Source organism: Bos indicus, chromosome 13 (assembly GCF_029378745.1).
Source record: "Bos indicus isolate NIAB-ARS_2022 breed Sahiwal x Tharparkar chromosome 13, NIAB-ARS_B.indTharparkar_mat_pri_1.0, whole genome shotgun sequence".
NCBI lineage: Eukaryota > Metazoa > Chordata > Mammalia > Artiodactyla > Bovidae > Bos > Bos indicus.
The window spans coordinates 55,157,500-55,179,408 of record NC_091772.1 but is presented as its reverse complement, the minus strand read 5'-3'; the positions used below and the strand labels follow the sequence as shown (position 1 = coordinate 55,179,408).

At 49.7% G+C, this 21,909-nt stretch overlaps 1 protein-coding gene across 3 annotated transcripts in view; it reads right to left on the bottom strand.

Annotated features, from left to right (window-relative positions):
* TAF4 (TATA-box binding protein associated factor 4) overlaps window positions 1–21,909 on the bottom strand; it is a 65,337-nt gene that overhangs the window by 24,858 nt on the left and 18,570 nt on the right. For all 3 annotated transcript variants that reach the window (XM_019972087.2, XM_070801343.1, XM_070801342.1), the window contains 3 exons: window positions 3,328–3,494; window positions 2,319–2,438; window positions 280–399 (listed from right to left, as the gene is read on the bottom strand). In XM_019972087.2, coding sequence (XP_019827646.2) covers window positions 280–399; window positions 2,319–2,438; window positions 3,328–3,494 — 407 coding nt within the window. The remainder of the gene's footprint in view (window positions 1–279; window positions 400–2,318; window positions 2,439–3,327; window positions 3,495–21,909) is intronic.

The window sequence follows — 21,909 nt, the reverse complement described above, 5'->3', positions numbered from 1 at the left end:
AAACTTGAGGAGGACGCCGCCACTGCTGTGGCAGGCTACAACTGCTGTGCAGGCCCCGTCATCCCTGGATGCAGCTGGTCTGGGCTTCATCACACAGACATTCCCACAGCCCGAAAGCCTGATACAGGATGCTGGGCCCTTCCTGCGGTCCTGCAGAGGCCACTGCCCTCAGACCCCGTCACGTACGGGGCCATGGAGACTCCAAGGGCTCCCCACGTGCACGCTGGGGCAGCATGACCTCAACACACAGCCCCGTGGCTCCCGAGAGGTGGCTCTCACCGTGGCAGCTGTCGAGGTGGTGGTGGCCCCTGGGACCGTCCGCTGAGGTGTCGCCGTCTGAACAGCTGTCGCTGTCCCAAGTGAGGTTGTCTGAGCAGTGCCACCCAAAACAAGTTGAGGCTACGAGAATCCAAAGCATGAGGTAAACAGATGGCCTTCGTGAGACTCCCTGCAACGGGGCAGGCCCCACAGGACCCGCGACCTTGAGGGACCGTTTCAGCCCCATGGCTGACCGTGTCCCCGAGAGCTGCCATCCTGAGCACCAAGGAAGCAGGCCTTCACACCTGCAGCAAAAACTGACAGAAGCAAAGCCGCGGCCAGAAGGAACCTGGCCGTCAGGAGCCAATCCAGAGTGTCCCAGTGAGGCCAGGACAAGTAGCTTTTCACAACAACCCAGATCACATTTCAGAAGTTAAAAGGAAAAAATATGAAAACAGAGAAACTGAAAAGCTCATCCCCTGGCTCGTGCAGGGAGGCTGGTGATAAGAGAGCCAGTATGTCCCAGGGCAGCACTGGGACTCACTGGGGTCCCGGGCTCCCCTCCGCTGCCAAAACACCCTTCTCTGCTCTCCCAAAGCGAGTCACATCCAGAAATGGTTTTTGACCAGGCAGGGGCCCCATGTAGTCGGTGCTGAGAGGGAGGGGTGACTTTGTTCAACAAATACATTTAAACAAACGAACAACTAGACACCAAACAACAACTGGGCTCGTCAAACTCTCGCGAGTTCTAATCCCATGTGAGCAATCGTGCAAATGTCCACTGCTTCTCTATCGTAAATTAGCACTCTTCCAATGTAAAAGTCTAGACTTCTCCAATTTCTCAAACTTTCGTATGACTTTGGAAGGCAGGGGGCAGTATAACCCTGAGCATGACTCGCATGCGGCTGCTCTCAGCAAAGCAGGTCCCGGTGCCTGCCTGCTCCAGGAGGTGCTCCGATAGCGCTGCTCATGGGGGGGCAAAGGGACAGGGGGGCCCTGGGCAGACAGCTATCTGCAACCTCAGGCTGTAAACACTGGTTTCCCAGGAGAAACGTCAGTCAGAAGAGATGGTGGGCTTTCTTTATCATTGATGTTTTCTTTCACTTGTAACATTAAGCACTTATTACTTTTGTAACAAGAAAGTAGCAAATAAAAAACTTCAGAAAGAAAAGGGAAGGAACCAACCAGTAGGCATAGCAGAGCTGCTTCTGGACAATCAGAAACAACCAGGGCACATCCAGTTCTTGGAGGTTTTCATTTCCATCAAAATGCTCCCCTCACACGTGCTCCCACTAGCCCCATAAAAACACCTTCCACCTGGATTAATACTGAGATGGCAGACAGAACCTGTTCTGATAAACCTGGTGCAAAAGCTCACAATGAACTTCACTACCTTCTCAGAAAAGGCTCTTCTCTCTACAACTGAAGCTCAAGACACTCCAACCAAGCTGAACTTGGTCAGACGACTCCCAACCCCAGGAAGCACCACTGCCGAGCCGCTCCTGTAGCGGGAAGAGACTACCGAGCTCGTCTACTTGGGACCAACTGCTCCTCCAGCTGCTCTGAAAGCAGTGTCACGGCTGCGGGCACCAAGAGACAGATGAGGACAAGGTCAGGGCAAGCAGGAAGACCAAGGCGAGTGAGGAGGCCAAGCTGGATCAGGGCCAGAAGCCCCCACGCCGCGCTGCCGGCACCCACCAGGGAGGGCACTGTGAGAGCTACACACTAACACACACACAGCGAGGACACGCCCTCCTCGGTGCAGCACACAGGCACGCTGCAGCCTGTTCCTGCCTCAGGGACACCGCACCGTCAAGTGTCAGTAGGGGCATTTTTTTAATTGCGCTTCCAGCACAGTGGGAGGCTTCTGGAAGTGCGGCTGGTGCTAAACTCTCTAGTTTAGAGAAGTCTGGCCTCCCCTGCGCTGGTGGGCAGAGAAAAGGCACTTTATTCCAAAGCATCTCCTGCCCCAAATCCCGAACCCTGGCATCCAGCACCCAAACTCGTGAGGCCCGACCCCTGACCCCAGCATCGTGGGCACCACCCAGCCCCCAGCTCACCTGAACCCCGGGCGAGCGCTGCAGTGCGGTACTAGGCTGTACCGTCGTCTGGGCCTGAGACACCTGCTTGATTATGGTTGTTGGGGTCACCTGCCGTGCAATAATGGGGGTCCCGGGTGCCTGAAAAACAAGGAGTTGTCGCCTAAAAGGAGGGAAGTGAGAGGCAGCACACCACACGGTCCTTCCTTCAGCACAGAGAGCACCCTGGGCCCCCAAGGTAGGCGCCAGAGTCCGCGAGGCCCCCTGATTGTCACCATATAACTGTAACACACTCCTTAGCAGAGCCTCCCACGTGGTCTTCGAGGGATGCGTGTATCTGGGAAATCAACACTTTGATTTCCTGTAATCACACAACAGTCAAAGTGAACATCTTACAAATATCTGACGGAACGGACCTCCATAGACCCTGCGAGCTGCTCAGGGCTGTTTCAGATGCTCAGGGAGGGGCCCCTCTGTCTACAGCGCAGGGACACCAACTCCAGGGGATGCAGCTGAAGTCACAGGACAACAGAGCCGTCAGGACCCCTCTAGTCTCCATGTTAGTCTCTGACCAGTCAACCAGCTCAGAAGGGGCAGAAAGGCACCAGGAGGCAGAACCTGGGGGAGGGGCGAGTCCGAGGCACTGAACCTGTCCTCCTGTCACAGCCTGGGGGAGGAGGGGGCACAGCCTCGCAGTGGGGCGGGGGGAAGTAGCCCCCAAGGCTCACACATTTGTGTGTGGTGGGGGGGCTGTTAACATAGTTCTGCAAAGCTCCTCTGCGCCCCCCTGGTCACAACAGCTAACGAGGCTCAGGGCTCACTGGGTCCCGCGCTCAAGTGTCCTAACTATCCGTCATGGCCCTACAGGGTGGCAGGACCTGCACTTTGCAGAGGAGGAAATGGAGGCACAGAAGGGGGGCTGCCACAGAGGGTGGGCAGCGGAAGGGTGCAGGTTGGAGACCCGAGTTCCTCCCAGGGCAGCCGAGCCGTCCCACCCCTGACAACCCCCGCAGGCTGGGCGCGTGCTCACCTGCACGGTGGAGATCTGCACAGGAGGGGCACTTGTGGGGGTGGCCGGGCGCGGCGCCATGGTGGTCTGCGGCTGTGCCTGGGCGTGCGCCTGGGCCTGCATCTGAGCCAGGGCCTGCTGAGGGATCATGAGCAGCTGCCCATTCTCGCTCCGCACGAGGACCATACCTGGGAGGCGGGGGAGGGGGCTGGTGTCAGGAATGCGCCCCAGGGCCCGACTCCACGGGGAGCCAACAGCCCTGAGGAGGAAAGGGAGCCGCTATGAACCCTGTCCCTGAGCTCTGAGCACACCTGCCAGCAGAGACAGTGCACAGGGCAGAGACAGTGCACAGGACGACAGAGACATGAGAGGAGTTTTCACCGATTCAAGGAGGAGCCGTCAGCCAGGCAAGCAGAGCTCCTCACACCCCGTCCACCCCACAGCACCCCACGCCGGCCTGCAGGTCAGGAGGCCAGGGAGCCAGGGCCTGGCAAGAGCCCTCACGGCCAAGTGTGCTCCCCACAAGGCTGCCTGAGTGGCCAAGTGCACAAGGCTGCAGGTGTCTCAGGAGAGGTTGCAGCTGGAGCCTCAGACCCGAGCCCTGCCCAGGAGCAGGTCACCTCCCAAGCCCACCACTGGCTCTGGGGGAGGCAGCCTGGCCTCTTCTCCCATCAGGTCCCCATCCCTGGGTACTAGGCTGGACCTCGAGACAGCATTGCCCACCACTCACATGCCTGGGGACATGCCTGGAGTGCCCGAAGCCCAGACACTCCTTCCAGGAACAGGACCCCTTGTGTGTCCATGGTGACCTGGGACCCCCCTCCCCGACAGAGACACAAAGACACGGAGGACCACTCACCCTTCATGGGGCTCCAGCTACATCACTGGAAACCAAATCCTAGCAGGGAGTGTGACATTAATTCTAGCTTCAAAAACCAGGACCAATTACATCCTAGATTCCATTAGAAACAGTAACACAACTTTCACACAATTTCCCATGACGGATTAGCGATGGGGCTGAAAGGGAGTCCTATGAACACCTTGCCCCAAAGCCAGGCTCGCAGAGGGTGGGCACGAGGCACCCCATGGAAGAACTCAGCCGGGAAGAGCTGTGGCCCAAGGAGCCCACTGAGTAGGAAGCCCCACAGGGGCAGCTGAAAACCTCAAGGCCAAGAACCTCCTGCCAGCCATCACAACAACAGGTGTTCCTTGCTGAGCCAGACGGGTGCTCCATCCAACATACACGTCTTTGGAGCTGCTGGTCCCGGCTCCTTCAACACCCATCATCACATCAGGAAATACAGCCTTTCCCCAGGGTCACATCTGCAACTCCCGATCAAGAAGACCCACTTGTACGTGTGCCCATTATGGGAGCACCCTCCAAGACAACCCTTTCAAATGAGCCATGCTGCAGCAAAGGAAAAAAGCAAAACAAAAAGACAACCCATGGAATGGGAGAAAATGCTGCCTAACGATGCAACCTACAAGGGATTAATCTCTAAAGTATACAAACAGCTCATGCAGCTCAATATCAAAAAAACAAACAAAAGATTTTAAAATGGGCAGATCTAAAAAGAGATCCTTAAACAACTAAAAACAAATTTATCACATGATCTAGGTATTGCTTGCTATCCCACTCCTGAGCACATATCCGAAGAAAACTGTATTTTGAAAACATACACACACCCCAATGTTCACTGCAGCATTATTTACAACAGGCAAGACAAGGAAGCAACCTAAGTATCCACTGACAGATGAGTGGATAAAGACGACGTGATACATATGTACAATGGGATATTACTCAGCCATGAAAAAGAATAAAATAACGCCATATGCAGCAATATGGATGGACCTAGAGATGATCACACTAAGTGAAGTAGGTCAGAGAAAGACAAATATCATATGATATCACTTGTATATCTAAATCCAAATAAATCTAAATCAATATATCAATATCTAAATCAATCTAAAGAATTGATACAAATGAACTTATTGACAAAATAGAAATAGACTCAGAGACTTAGAAAGTAAACTCACCATTACCAAGGGGGAAGGTGGGGCTTCAGTTCAGTTCAGTTGCTCAGTCATGTCCGACTCTTTGCGACCCCATGAATCGCAGCATGCCAGGCCTCCCTGTCCATCACCATCTCCCGGAGTTCACTCAGACTCACGTCCATCGAGTCGGTGATGCCATCCAACCATCTCATCCTCTGTCATCCCCTTCTCCTCCTGCCCCCAATCCCTCCCAGCATCAGAGTCTTTTCCAATGAGTCAACTCTTCACATCAGGTGGCTGAAGTATTGGAGTTTCAGCTTCAACATCAGTCCTTCCAATGAACACCCAGGACTGATCTCCTTCAGAATGGACTGGTTGGATCTCCTTGCAGTCCAAGGGATTCTCAAGAGTCTTCTCCAACACCACAGTTCAAAAGCATCAATTCTTCAGCACTCAGCTTTCTTATAGTCCAACTCTCACATCCATACATGACCACTGGAAAAACCATAGCCTTGACTAGACGGACCTTTGTTGGCAAAGTAATGTCTCTGCTTTTCAATATGCTATCTAGGTTGGTCATAATTTTCCTTCCAAGGAGTAAGCGTCTTTTAATTTCATGGCTGCGGTCACCATCTGCAGTGATTTTGGAGCCCAAAAAAATAAAGTCTGACACTGTTTCCACTGTTTCCCCATCTATTTCCCATGAAGTGATGGGACCAGATGCCATGATCTTCGTTTTCTCAATGTTGAGCTTTAAGCCAACTTTTTCACTCTCCTCTTTCACTTTCATCAAGAAGCTTTTTAGTTCCTCTTCACTTTCTGCCATAAGGGTGGTGTCATCTGCATACCTGAGGTTATTGATATTTCTCCCGGCAATCTTGATTCCAGTTTGTGCTTCTTCCAGCCCAGCATTTCCCATGATGTACTCTGCATAGAAGTTAAATAAGCAGGGCCGCTTTTTTTTCGGGGGGGTGGGGCGGGGGGGAGGCGGGGTGCAGAAAGAATACTGGAGTGGGTTGCCATTCCCTTCTCCAGGAGATCTTCCCGACCCAGGGATTGATCCTAGGTCTCCCGCATTGTAGGCAGATGCTTTACCGTCTGAGCCACCAGGGAAGTCACACTAATCATTCAGTTCAGTTGCTCAGTTGTGTCCAATTCTTTGCGACCCCATGAATCGCAGCACGCCAGGCCTCCCTGTCCATCACCAACTCCCGGAGTTCACTCAAACTCACGTCCATCGAGTCAGTGATGCCATCCAGCCATCTCATCCTCTGTCGTCCCCTTCTCCTCCTGCCCCCACTCCCTCCCAGCATCAGTCTTTTCCAATGAGTCAACTCTTCTCATGAGGTGGTCAAAGTACTGGAGTTTCAGCTTTAGCATTATTCCTTCCAAAGAAATCCCAGGGCTGATCTCCTTCAAAATGGACTGGTTTGATCTCCTTGCAGTCCAAGGGACTCTCAAGAGTCTTCTCCAACACCACAGTTCAAAAGCATCAATTCTTCGGCGCTCAGATTTCTTCACAGTCCAACTCTCACATCCATATGAGAAGGGTAATTTAGATTGGGTTTAACATATATACACAGCTACACATAAAATAGGTAACTGGGACTTCCCTGGTGGTCCAGTGGCTAAGATTCTCTGTTCCCAATGCAGGGGGCCCGGGTTCAATTTCTGGTCAGGGAACTAGACCCTACATGCCACAACTGAAGAGTCTGTGTGCCAAAACTACAGAATTCTAATGTGTACATACATGTGCTCAGTTGTGTCTGACTCTCTACGACCCCAAGGACCGTCACGCCAGCCAGGCTTCTCTGTCCAGGGGATTCTCCAAGCAAGAATACTGGGTGGGTTGCCATTTCCTCCTCCAGGGGATCTTCCTGACCCAGGGAACGAACCTGTGTCTCCTGCATTGGCAGGCAGATTCTTCACCACTGAGCCACCGGGGAAGCCCAAAGAGCCCAAATGCCACAACTAAAAGTGCCTACAGGCTACAACTAAGACCTGGTACAGCCAGATAAATGAATCTTTTCAAACGGATCATCTGCCAAGGATCTACGGTACAGTGCAGGGAACCCTGCTCAATACTTTGTGATAACCTAGATGAATGAATATATGCATAACTGAACCACCCTGCTGTACACCCAAAATCAACACAATACTTTAAATTAGCTATACTCCAACGTAAAACTTCAAAACTTATAATAAATTTTAACATAAAACTAAAAGACAATAATGCATATTTAACTTATATGCAGACTACACATGCAAAATACCGGGCTGGATGAAGCACAAGCTGGAATCAAGATTGCTGGGAGAAATATCAATAAACTCAGATATGTAGATGACACCACCCTTATGGCAGAAAATGAAGAACTAAAGAGCCTCTTGATGAAAGTCAAAGAAGAAAGTGAAAAAGTTGGCTTAAAACTCAACATTCAGAAAACTAGGATCATGGTTTCTGGTCCCATCACTTCATGGCAAACAGACAGGGAAACAATGAAAACAGTGAGAGACTTTATCTTCTTAGGCTCCCAAATCACTGCAGATGGTGACTGCAGCCATGAAATTAAAAGACACTTGCTCCTTGAAAGAAAAGCTATGACCAACCTAGACAACAGAGACATTACTTTGCCAACAAACGTATGTCTAGTCAAAGCTATGGTTTTCCCACTGGTCGTGTATGGATGTGAGAGTTGGACCATAAAGAAAGCTGAGAGCTGAAGAACTGATGCTTCTGAACTGTGGTGTTGGAGAAGACTCTTGAGAGTCCCTTGGACTGCAAGGAGATCAAACCAGTCAATCCTAAAGGAAATCAGTCCTGAATATTCATTGGAAGGACTGATGATGAAGCTGAAACTCTAATACTTTGGCCCCCTGATGCGAAGAACTGACTCACTGGAAAAGACCCTGATGCTGGGTAAGACTGAAGGCAGGAGGAGAAAGGGACAACAGAGGATGAGATGGTTGGATGGCATCACCGACTCGATGGACATGAGTGTGAGCAAGCTTCGGGAGTTGGTGATGGACAGGGAAGCCTGGCATGCTGCAGTCCATGGGATCACAAAGAGTCAGACACGACTGAGCAACTAAACTAAACTGAAAGACAATAAGCCATATTTTCAAAACAAAACAAAACACAGCTGCTGCAAATAACTCACTGTTTTGAAATCTCTAAAACCAGGGAGCTTGTGAAAGCACTGAGGGGAGAAAGGCCTGGCAGGCTGGCAGCCGGAACTGATGTCCACGCCCTGAGAAGTGTGCACCATGCCCAGGACAGGCTCAGGCCACAGGGCAGCTCAAGGGGGTTACACGGTCATCAACCCTGGCCCATGCTTGTGCTGAGGGCCCCAAAAGAGGGGACCTGGTGACACTCCCAGCCACTCACTCACCAGTTCGCTCAGGCACCATGCAGAGACCCCACTCCTTCATCACAGGGACTCAAGGGAGCAGGGCAGCCCAGCAGGCCCCGCAGTTTCCACAGCTGGACACCCCAATTTCAAACTGATGCCTACACTTTATCGAATACTTGCTTATTTGCTTAAAAAATGATGTTCGCAGAAATTCAAAGGGATATTTAAATAACATTCAAGAAAGGCAATGTGATTAATACGCCAATCAAGTGACTGGTCTTTTGGACACAAAACTCTAAAAAAAACAGACTGGGCCATGCAATGTGCCGATAGTGAGAGTGAAAGCTGAGGACAGAAGCAAAACTCCTGCCAAGAAGTGACACGGGACTCTCGCAGTGACGAGACCTCTCGGCAGCATCAGCAACGTCTCCAGTAGGAACAGACCCGGGAAAGAGAGAACCAGGACAGCTGTTCTGGGCACGAGGGACCCGGGCGACACCAGCCAGCAGCTCTATGGGTGGCAGCTCCAGAAGGCGTGGCAGCTTCCCTGGGTACCACACATACAGCCACTGATTCCGAAAGAAGTGGAGTCAGGCATGCCTGTGACACCTGGGAGAATCTGCCACACAGTCATGACATCATCACACTCTCTGGACCTCATAAACTCTGGTCATAATGCTCATTTCTAACAGATGACTCTGCAGTACCACTCAAAGGCAAAGAAACACAACTGTCTCAAAATGTAACTTAAACTTTAGATAAAAGATCACAGAAAAGCAACCGTCTGTGTTCACAACAGCAGCACCAGGCCTGGGACTCCCAGCACCCCGGCCCCAGCGGGGACCAGGAGGCCATCTGAGCCATCATCCCTCTGCCGGCGCGAGACCAGCTCTGGGAGCGGCCAGGGAAGGGCCCCTGCAGGCGCCATCCTCCCGCCTTACAGACACATGGCCCCCAGGTCCCCCGCACACACAGTCTGGCTGCACCATGGACCCCACCAGGCCCCTCCCTGCACCCCTCACCCCCCACTCAGAGTGCTCTGGAACCAAAACCAGCCAGTGTGCACAAGCAACAAGCATGACACGGCGAGTTCACACAGCAGAAAGCCACTCAAACTTCCATGTTAAATAATGTTAACATCTTTCTTAGTGCAGAGACAAGCATTCACGAGAGCAGACTTGAAAAACGCGGAGACCAACCCGGAAGACAGAACTCTCGGGAGCCCGCCCCCTCTGGCTACAAGACTCTGAGTTTCTTTCCACCCTCTGTTCTATGAGCACGTGTACAACATATGTGTTTTGATAACCGTAAAGAAAATTGGGGTAATTCTGTTGATATCCAGCTTGGTGTTTTCTTTTCAAAACCATAATTTTCAGTGGCTCCATATTTCATCCAAAACGTATTTATAATTTCTTTATTGACGAAGGCGGGCAATTTTCTACTTTTTTGTCATTGTGAGCGCTCAGGATTTTACAGAAAGACACACAGCATAAACCCACAGCACCCATGTTAAGGCCACGCTGCATGTACTCATACCTAAGACAGACACAACACTGCCTGTTTGGGAGGCTGGGCGCCCATGGGCACAGAATGCAGTGAGCTCTGTGGGGTGGGGTGGGGGGGCCACGTCCCTCTCACAGCCCGAGCACAACAACAGTCCTTAGGACTAAATGAGCCCCACCCCTGCAAGAACCAGAGTTCAAGATCAACTCCAGCATTTGTACCCAAGGTTACAGTTTCCCTGATCCCTTTCATAGCAACATTTTTCACTGTATTTTTAACCAAAATGTAGGTCAGCCAGAGCTACACGACAAATTAAATCGCCGTTTTGCACTCCACCTGGGATCCTCCACCTGGAAGTCACCACTTCTGGGGAGACAGTCTCAGCATGGCCTTCAGTGCTCAGCCCCGCCCTTGCCCCCAGGACACAGGCATGTCCTTCAACCTCGGCTGGGGGCTCCCAGGCCTGGCGAACAGCCCAGCTACACTGGCACAAGCAGGGAACAGCAGTTGGGTTGGAGGGGCCAGACCCTTCCCTGCCCTCCCACCCACCCCCAACAAGCATTGCCAGCACCATCACTAGCCAGATGGCTTGGAGAGTCTGCAGAGATGGTGCGATGAATGGCAGACCCTCCATAATCAAGATACAAAACAAAACTGCCCCTGAACCCTGCATGAACTCTGAAGAAGGCAGAATCGGACCAGGAGCAGAGGAATGCAGAGAGGTGTGACACAGCTGGAGAACGAGTCATGCAGGGAACCTGGGAGGGGCTTCAGGACTGGACCATCCAGACCCCAGCCCGCAGTAGCAGCAGAGGAGCCTGGCCTCATGAAGCATCTCTGAAACCCACGCCCAAGAGAATAGCCACTGGCCAGGGTGTGGCGGGGACCTCCTGCCACACCACCCGCAGTCCTGCCGGGGGCCCCTCCAGCATGTCCCTGTGGGACGGGGTCCCCCAACTACTCTACCAGAAGCAAACTCAGCCAGACACCAGCACAGATACCTGTGATGCTGACTTAATTACAGCCTAAACATTCTTTCACTCTTAGGGCTGCTTGCTTTTTAAATCACCTAAAAGAAAGTGCCTAAACCCACAGAGCTGTGACTCCAGGAAGGCTGGTGGTGGGGTCAGACGTGTGGGAGGCGGGGCTCCTGTGTCCTGGCCTCACCTCAGCCTCACAGGACCTGAGCACTGAGGGCGGAGCAAGACTGCTACAAACGTAAAGAAGCGTGTGCCTGCCTGCACTGTCAGTGCTTTCAAAGCTAAAGGTGAGGAAACACACCTGAAACCTTCGAACAAAACAATAACAGGGCTTCTCTGGTGGCTCAGTGCTAAAGAATCCACCTGCCAATGCAGGAGACAGAAGGTCGATCCCTGAGCTGGAAGATCCCACGTGCCTGGGAGCAACTAAGCCCATGCACCACAACTACTGAGCGTGTGCTACAGAGCCGGGGAACCGCAACTACTGAGGCCCCTGTGCCTGAGAGCCCGAGCTCCGCAACAAGAGAAGCCACCGCCACGAGAAGACTGCGCCCCGCAACGGGAGAGCAGCCCCTGCTCGCCGCACCTAGAGAAAAGCCCACGCAGCAATGAAGATTCAGCACTGCCACAGATAAATACGTAAATAAAATAATTTAAAAAACAACAACAAGAAAAGCCCTGGGCAGGCAGACCCCACCCACTTCTTCCAGCTCCAAGTCAGGTTTCCCCCACACAAACATGGCTCAGGGTCATGGCAGAGCACTGCTGCAGATTCAGGACTCCACACCTGATTTTCACTTCACATCACACAGTGACTTTCCAAGTTTTGATGAAACCAAGCATCGGCTCTAAGTAAAGTAAGGCATCACTGGGCCTCAGACACTGTGCCTCAGAACCTCACTCCCAGGGTGGACATACATGTACTTACGGCTGATTCATGCTGTACAACAGAAAGCAAACGACACTGTAAAGCAACTACCCTGCAATTAAAAGTAAGGAAAGAAGCTCACTGCTGTGCACACACACAGCAGCAGAGCTGTCCCCACAGGACAGGCTAGAGAATGAGAACCAGGACGAGGTGGGCGGTGGGGGGTCAGGGCTGGAGGGGGTCTTTCCCACACCAAGCACGTCCACACAGGCTGAAATCCAGAAATGGACCTGCTTAGAGTACAATTTCTGAAAACAAAATTTTACCCAAACTTGACTAAATAGTCAGTAACCACAACTGTCTTACCTACTTTAAAAATTGACCATAAAAATGTCCATCAAGCAACTCCCAAAAGCGACACAAAGGGCCAAAGAGCAGATGCTCAACCTCACTGATCAGCCAGGAGACACAGGTTTCAGGCGAGGACCCTCCCCCAGACGCAGCTCAGTGTCCTTTCTACCTCCAGCCCTGGCACGGGTGGGGGCGTGGGGCAAGCACGGGTGGTGCGTGCCGCTGGACCCGGCCACTGCAGCGCGGGGTCCCTGTGCGGCGGCACTCGCCTTCAGGGCTCAGGCAGCCACACCCCTGCTGCAAGTGTCCACACGCAGTCCACCTGTGCGCTGGCAGGGACGCGTGCCTTGGATGTGCGATGGGACAGGATGTGAGAAGACAACGGCACCACAACACACGTGACCAGCTCACGGAAAAGTCACGTGTGCGCACTTGGTTATGTACCTGAGAGATAAGAACCCGGTCTAGACACACCTCAGGGTATTATTGTCCTCCAGGGAAAGACCCAGGTTCACCGCTGTTTAAACTAGCACTGGGACCGCCCTGTCACTTCAGTGATACCCCAGAAAGGAAGACAACACCAAGAAGTGCCGGGGTGCCGGAGCCCCCAGCCCCGAGGTCCTCTCAATCCTTGGGGCGGCCTCCACTTCCCTCCTCCCCAAGGCCGTCCTCCCCGAAGTCCACCACCGAGGGCGCCACCCGCGTGCCTCGGCAGCCAGCGCTGCCCCCCACCCCTCCCCCCCCGTCTCGGAAGTTGCACTCTCCTCCTGTGTCCTGGGCCGGCTCTGTGGCTCCGAGTGCCTGTCACCTTGCTCCTTTCTGGGTGACAGAGGGAACACAATGCCACAGAAGGACATGGCGTGTGCCCCTAAGGGCACAGCATGACGGAGGGAAGGTCTCCCTCCAACTTGACATAGGCCTCACCCGACACGGTGGCACACGTCCACGCAACTGCCCAACAAGGCCTTGGCCCAGTGCCCTCACCTCCGCATGTCCACGCACAGCAAACAGGAAACGACCGTATGACCAGCGGGCCTCCCCACGCACCTGTGGAGGACGTCTCTGTGTAGTGCGCCGCTGGCCCGGATCCCCCTCTGCCTCTCTGCTGTCCTCACCTTAGTCAGCCCAGAGCGGTTCTCAGCCCCTCAGGTTTCAAGAGCCCTGCAACCCACAGGTCTCAGAGGCTTCCCCAAGCTCCTCTGGAGGCCCTGAACCACCCTCCCCACCCTGGAGCTGGTGCCCAAAGCCTGCGCCCATCGGCTGCCAGGGCGGCCATGCTAGGAGGTCAGTCAGCGTCCCGAGGGCCTGCAGCCTCCCTGAACTTCTGGAAGAAAGCCAGAATATGACTGTGACCCACATCCCGAGTTCTGAACACTCCACGCTAGCGGACAACTTGCATCCACGCGTGATTCAGCGCAGTCCCTCTTGCCCGCAGATCTCGGCTCCCTTCACTTTGGGAGCAGCCAGTCTGTGCCCCTACCCCCACACACAGCACCGAGAGACCCCAGGTGGGCACTTCTCCACTCAACCCAGTCCACCCTATCTTTATCTTCCCTTTCCTCAAACTTTCCCTTAACTTTATCTTCTGTTGTTTTTATTATTCACTTTCTGTTCCTTCTGGGGGTAAGAACGTGTGTAAGTAAGTAAAAGATCCAGCAGATGCTCCTCCCAGAACAGGGGAGGGGGTGCAGCCAGGAGGCGGGGACCTGAAGCACCCCCTTCTCTCTACAATGCTGTGCATGTCGAGAGCCGCGCCAGAGACAGGGCAGGAGGGGAATACACAGGACGCTCTGGAGGAACCTTCGGGCCCTTCTCAAGGTCAATAAGCAAAGAGATGAGAACCCCTCTTCCAGACAGTGTGCTCAGCAGGCTCTGACTCTGAGGACGAGTCAGTACCAGCTTCTCCAGCCTGAACGCCACAGATGTGTCCATCTCCACCCTCTCACGTGTTCAAGGGCTCAGTACGTCGGCCTTCAGCCAAAGAGGCCACAGCAGAGTGGCTGCTCTGATCTGAGAGCCGAAGGCGGGAAGCGTGGCCCACTGCCCCGACCCCACCCCACCTTGGGCTCCGCATCCAGGCCGAGGGCGGCGCAGGGCCTGGGTCTGCGGCAGCCAACTGAAGCCCAGGGTGGGTCTGCGTGCTGTGAGACATCTGGACAGTGAGAACCAGGCACGGTTTCCAGGGAACCAAGGTCAGGTGGAAAACAGAGTGCACGGTCCAGGATTCATGGCCACTTTAGCCACCTGCCCTCACTCATCAGAAGGCCCAAGAGGAAGAAGCAAAACCAGAGACTGAACCACCTTCACTCACTCACTGCCGCCAACACTCAGTGAGCACCTAGTCATGCTGGCCTGAGCAGGCCCTGGAGAAAAACCAGAAACGCACACTGGCCAGGGGCTTCCTACACGGGGGGTGAGGCAGGCACTAGCCATAACCCACCACCTCCATTCAATGCAACCATCTATCAGTTAAGGTGACTGATTCGTCAATGCCAGGGCCATGCTACAGGGGGAAGATGTCCCGTGCTCGGCGCAACCAGGGCACACTCCTGGTCTAAACTGAAGGGCCCCAAAACAACCCGGGAGGGAGGAGAGGGGGTCACTGTCAGGAAGGGAGTAAGGAAAGGCACCCCACATTACAGCACGGCAGACAAAGACCACCCAGAGCCACACCAAGGAGACAGCCAAGGGGACTGAGGGCTGAAGTCCAAGACCTGCGGCCACCTGTCAGGAGGGCCCTGGGCCCAGGCGGGGATCATGGGTCTGCAGAAGCCAGAGGACCAGGAAGGTGAGGAGCTGACAAGCACACAGCTGTGTTTTAAATAACTGGAGGAACCCCACAGTAGCAGAAGAAGCATCTGATAAACTCAAATCCACTGGACTAGAAAATAAATATCCTCCGCCAGGAAAAGCAAACAAACGGTCTTAGAAGACAAGGAACCTCACTAACTCTCTGAAATGAGCCTCCAAACTCCCACCCCCAGTGGTAAATCCTCAGGAGCATTTCCTTTGGTATCAGGAACAATTCAAGGGTGGCAGCAGTCCCATCTACCCAACACCATACCAGAAATCCCAGCACACCCCACAGACCAGAGAACGGGTCGAGAAGCAGGAACGTGAGGACTGGAATGAAATAAACCAGTCATAACTGCATACAACAGTATTCTCTACATATAACACCCCTACCCCAAAACCTGAATATGCATTTTTTGAAATATTTACTCATTTTATTTTATTTGGTTGAGCTGAGTCTTAGTTGCAGCAAGTGGGATTTAGTTCCCTGACCAGGGATTGAACCCAGGCCCCCTGCATTGGGAGCGGGAGTCTTAGCCACCGGACCACCAGGGAAGTCACTGCACATACATTTTTAAAAGAAATGGCTCAATAACATTGCTACATTTAAAATCAATATCCAAAACTCAGCTACAATTCAACATTTCATCAATTAAGAATTAGAAAAATGCAATTTTAAACAACTACTATTTACCATAACAGAATAAACTTTAGAGTGTCCTAGAATGAATCCAACCAAACATGCACAAGACCTATAACAGAAAAAAATTATAAAACTTGATTGAAAGACATAGAACTAAGTAGAGTGATATGCCACATTCATGAATACATATGTACTATTTGTGGATGGCAATCCTCCCCAAATTGACCCACATATTAATACAATTCTGATCAAAATAACCTGGGCCTCGAAGAGTTGATTCAAAAATGTACAAGCAAGATCAAAATACCAAGACAAGCACAGACAATTCTCAGGAAGAACCTAGTGAGGCACTGGCTCCACTGGACACCAAGAATCGGCATGAAGCCACATTATTCATGGCCATGACAGCACGGATGGAAAAACAAATGAAGAGAAAACCCTGGCAGCCCAGAAACAGACCCTGCATGAGATAAAAGCAGAAATACTACAGAAGGGACATGCAGACCGCCGACAGGGACGGTCACGGCAAACAAACAGCACCAGGACCACTGTTTATCCAAATGGAAGAAGAGTGAACACAGAACTCTCACGGGCATATGCATATCGGATTCCAGGAGGTTTAAAGACAAAAAGGTGGAAGTAAACACCAAAGTTTTAGAAGAAAATACAGGAAACCACACCTATGACCTCAGGCTTAGAAAGAACTTCTTAAACATGACTGGAAAAGGTATTTGACATAAAGAAAAAAAACAGATTTCACTACGTTAAATCAAGAACTCCAGTTCATCAGAAGATACCATAAAGAAAGTGAAAAGACCAGCCATAAACCAAAAGGACAACTGGTCACTTACATGACCTATAAAGGAATCGTAAGCACGATACAGACACAAGCCCTACAAATTAACAGAAAAATTCAAAAGAAAACTGGGCAAAAAGACACAGACATTTCACAGAAGGATACCACGCACAGCAATGTACAACGTAACGTCAACTTCCTCAATACGCAAGGAAAAGGAAATGAAAACTACAACAATCATGTGGCAGCACTTCACACGCTCTAGGTCTGAAGAACTGAAAAGTCTGACAACACCAAGTGCTGTCAGGGATGCAGACCCGCAGGAGCTCTGCACAGAGGCAGGCAGACTGGAGTCGCCAGCATCACTCAGGTACCAGCGCCAGAGAGCGATGCTGCAGGAAGACAACACCAGCAGCCCTCACAAACTCACACAAAAACCCCAGCAAATCAAATATAACAGGACACAAAATGATACTGCTTCTCGGCCAAGTGGGGTTTATCCTAGGAATGCACCATGACTTAACATTCAAAACTAAATCCATGTAATACCTTATTAACAGACCAAAACACACACACACACACACAACATCTCAATACATGAACATGGAAGGCATTTGCCAATTAAACATCCATTCAAAAATTCTCACCAATCAAGGAAGAGAAGGGAGTTCCCTCAACCCAGTAAAGGACACCTATGAAAATCCTACAGCTAATATCATACATTTAAAGAGAAGAAATCTAATACAACCCCCCCAAATCAGAAACAAGGCAAAAATGTCCCTTCCCATTGCTTCTATTCAACATTATACCGGAGGTCCCAGTTGGTGCAATATAGCAAGAAGAAAAATAAAAGTATGCAGATCAAAAAGGAAGAAGGAAACCTCTCTCTGTTACAGACAAAACAGTTGTCTCTGTAGAAAACTCTAAAGAATCCATAAAATTGCTAAAAGAACTAATATATGAGTTAGGCACAGTCACAGGATACACATCAATAAATGAGCAATTTTATTTCTGAATACTAGCAATAAGCAACTGGAAATTGCAATTTTTAAGTACCATTTATGTAGCTTAAAAATATGAATGCTTAAAGATATGCTTATTTAACAAAGTATGTTTAAAACATAAACACTGAAAACCATAATTCTGAGAGAAACGTTTAAAGACCTAAATAAATGGAGAGGTATTCTATGTTCATAGATCAGAAACCAATGTCTTTCAGATGTCAATTATCATAAATCTCGTTCACAGATTCAATATAATCCCAGGCAAGATACCAGAAGACTTATCTGTGGAAATGGATAAGCTGATTTTAAAACTTATGTGGAACTCCAATAAATTCAAGTAGCACCAAGGACACAGAGGAGCCTGGCATGCTGCAGTCCACGGGGTCACAAAGAGGCCGACACAACTTAGCGACTGAACAACAAGTAGCTCCAAACATTTCTGAAAAAGAAGAGCACTCAGAGTATTGATGCTACCTGAGTTAAGGGCTTACTATGAAGGAACTGAGCTAATCAAGAACTGTGGACAGGGATAAACAAATGGGACCAGAATACAATCCATAAACAAAGACATCAAATAGGTACCACTGAATATTCTATGGGGAGAAAATTAATCTCAACCCCCTGTCTTACCAATATCCCAAAGTAACTTGAATTGGATTGAGTAAAAGCTAAAAACATAAAAATCCTATAAGAATACATGGGAGAGAATCCTTGTGCCCTGGGTCAGGCAAAAACTTCTTTGATAAGACGTGAATTCCCACATGATTTCCCATGTGAGCTATTTCAAGTCCTAAAAGATGATGCTGTTAAAGTGCTGCACTCAATATGCCAGCAAATTTGGAAAACTCAGCAGTGGCCACAGGACTGGAAAAGGTCAGCTTTCATTCCAATCCCAAAGTAAGGCAATGCCAAAGAATGTTCAAACTACCGCACAATTGCACTCATCTCACCCGGTAGCAAAATAATGCTCAGAATTCTCCAATCAAGGCTTCAGCAGTACGTGAACCAAGAACTTCCAGATGTTCATGCTGGATTTAGAAAAGGCAGAGGAACCAGAAATCAAATTGCCAACATCTGTTGGATCATAGAAAAAGTGAGAGAGTTCCAGAAAAACATCTACTTCTGCTTTATTGACTATGCCAAAGCCTTTAAGTATGTGGATCGCAACAAACTGGAAAATTCTTAGAGAGATGAGAATACCAGACCACCTTACCTGCCTCTTGAGAAATCTGTATACAGGTCAAGAAGCAACAGTTAAAACCGGACATGGAACAACAGACTGGTACCAAATTGGGAAAGGAGTACGTCAAGGGTGTATATTGTCACCGTGCTTACTTAACTTACATGCAGACTACATCATGAGAAACGCTGAGCTGGATGAAGCACAAGCTGGAATCAAGACTGCTGGGAGAAATATCAATAACCTCAGATACACAGATAACATCACCCTTATGGCAGAAAGCAAAGAAGAACTAAAGAGCCTCTTGATGAAAGTGAAAGAGGAGAATGAAAAAGTTGACTTAAAACTCAACATTCAGAAAACTAAGATCATGGCATCCAGTCCCATCACTTCAAGGCAGACAGATGGGGAAACAATGAAAACAGTGAGAGACTTTATTTTTGGGGGCTCCCAAATCACTGCAGATGGTGACTACAGCCATGAAATTAAAAGACGCTTGCTCCTTGGAAGAAAAGCTATGACCAACCTAGACAGTATATTAAAAAGCAGAGACGTTACTTTGCCAATAAAGGTCCATCTAGTCAAAGCTATGGTTTTTTCAGCAGTCATGTATGGATGTGAGAGTTGAACCATAAAGAAAGCTGAGCGCAGAACTGATGCTTTTGAACTGCGGTGTTGGAGAAGACTCTTGAGAGTCCCTTGGACTGCAAGGAGATCAAACCAGTCAATCCTAAAGGAAATCAGTCCTGAATATTCATTGCAAGGACTGATGATGAAGTTGGAACCCCAATACTTTGGCCAGCTGATGCAAAGTACTGACTCACTGGAAAAGACCCTAATGCTGGGAATGATTGAAAGGAGGAGGAGAAGGGGACAAGAGAGGATGAGATGGTTGGATGGCATCACCGACTCGATGGACATGAGACTGAACAAGCTTTGGGAGTTGGTGACAGGGAAGTCTGGTGTGCTGCAGTCCATGCGATCACAAAGAGTTGGACACAACTCAGCAACTGAACTGAACTGAATGTGAACACTGAAAGAAACTGATAAGCTGGACTTCATTAAAACTGAAAACTTGCTCTTTGCAATATACAGTTAAATGAAAAAGCAAACAGATTAAAAAAAAACTTATAAAACAATTCTGTCTGATAAAAGACTGATTGTATCTATGTTTCTAAAACTCTTACCAAACCAATAATAACAAAACAAACCCAATAAAAAAATACAGGTGAAACAATTGAATACACACTTCAGGAAAGATAGGAAAATGAAAGATAAGCACACGAAAAGATGCTCAAAGACATTAGTCATTAGGGAAATGCAAATTAAAACCATAATGAGATAGCATCACACACCCAAGAAACCAGCTAAAATTTAAAATACTATAATAACAGCAATGATTTGAAACAACCATCACACATTGCTGGTGGTAATGTAAAATAGGACAGCCACTCTGGAAAAGAGTTTGGCAGATTCAAAAGTTAACATTCACTTACAATATCCAACAATCCCACTCCTATGCATCTGCCCAGCAGAAAATAAAACTGACGTCCATACAGAGATTGACAAGAAAGTTTATAGAAGCCATATTATTTTTTTCTTATGTGTGTCCAATTGACAATACTGTGCTAGTTTCAGTTATTCAGCTTCACAGAAGCACTATCTTTAATAGTCAAAAGCGGGAAACCCAAATACCCACCAAATGGTGACTCGACAAATAAAACTCCACATCCATCCACAGCATGGAATACTGCTTTACAACAAAAAGGCATATATCAATGTACGCAACAGCTTGGAAATTTTCACAAGTATTCTGCTAAGTAGAAGCCAGACAGAAAAGACTATCACTGTGTAAGTTCATTTATATAAAATTCTAGAAAAGGCAAAATCATAGAGACAGGGCAGATGACCAGCTAACCACTGAGGCAAGAGGCAAAAGGAAAAACTTTTTCAGCCTTTGGAACAACTCTCTATCTTGACTGTGATGATGGTTACATAATTTATGTTTGCTAAAACTCACAAAAGTATACCTTGAGAAGGATAAATTTTACTGTATGAAAATTATGCCTCAATAAAAGAGACTTTAAAAAATAAACACAATGAGATACCACCACACATCCACTAGCAGCCTTCCCATGCCAAGCCCTGGCTGGCACATGGAGCAACAGGAACTCTCGGAAATTCACACAACCACTCAGGAAAGCAGTGAGGTGGCCTCTGATGAGACAGAACGTACGCTTCCATACGACTCAGCAATTCCACTCCTAACATTCATGCAGGAGGAGAGCACGTCCCCGAACATGTCCACATGAAGCCAGGGCACTGATGTTACGGAAGTGTCGATCATCACAGTCAAAAGCAGGAAGTGATCCACCACGAACGGATGAACGTATGGCGTGTGTCCAAACGTGCAATGCTGCTCAGCACGATCAGTGCATCACTGGCACACACAGCCACATGGGTGAACTCAAACCACGCGTGGAGGGAAGAGTGACCGACACCAGAAAGCACATGATGCATGATTTCATACACAGGGAATTTTAGAAGGCAAAACCAGACGGCAGTGACAGAAAAGCGAAAAGGACATTTGCGTGGGCCCAGGGTGACCTAGGGTAAACAAGAGTCCTGCGTCTTGTGATAGGGGACAGACAGGGCATCCACTTCTCAAAATTCAATCTGTGTACTCAAAACAGATCCGCTCTGTTGCATGCAAATACCCGCAGGAAGATTTTAACGTGTGCTGATGAGTGTTTTAAGACGAGCCCTGTCAACTCGAAAGCATCACAGACCAGACTTCCAAGTCACCCTGGAAGCTGCGGCCCCACTCCCAGCGCACAGCAGACTGGACCAAAGCCATTGGGCTTCTGCCCTCCCCAGGTAGGACCGCCCTCCACCTCCAGCCCAACACCTGCCGGCCGACCCATGCGGATGGGTGCCTTTGATCATTCAGGTTACAGTAAAACGTCATTTTCAACTATCCCCCTCCAAACCTACTTTTAAGTTTCAGTGTTTGAACATGCAGAAAGGTATCACTACAAAAAGTGATTTCTCCTCAGAGTATCCTAGATATAAAATGTAGTTTTTCAATCAAAACCTCACTAGATGATGATCTCCAGGTTACGCTGCTAAAAAAAGAAAAT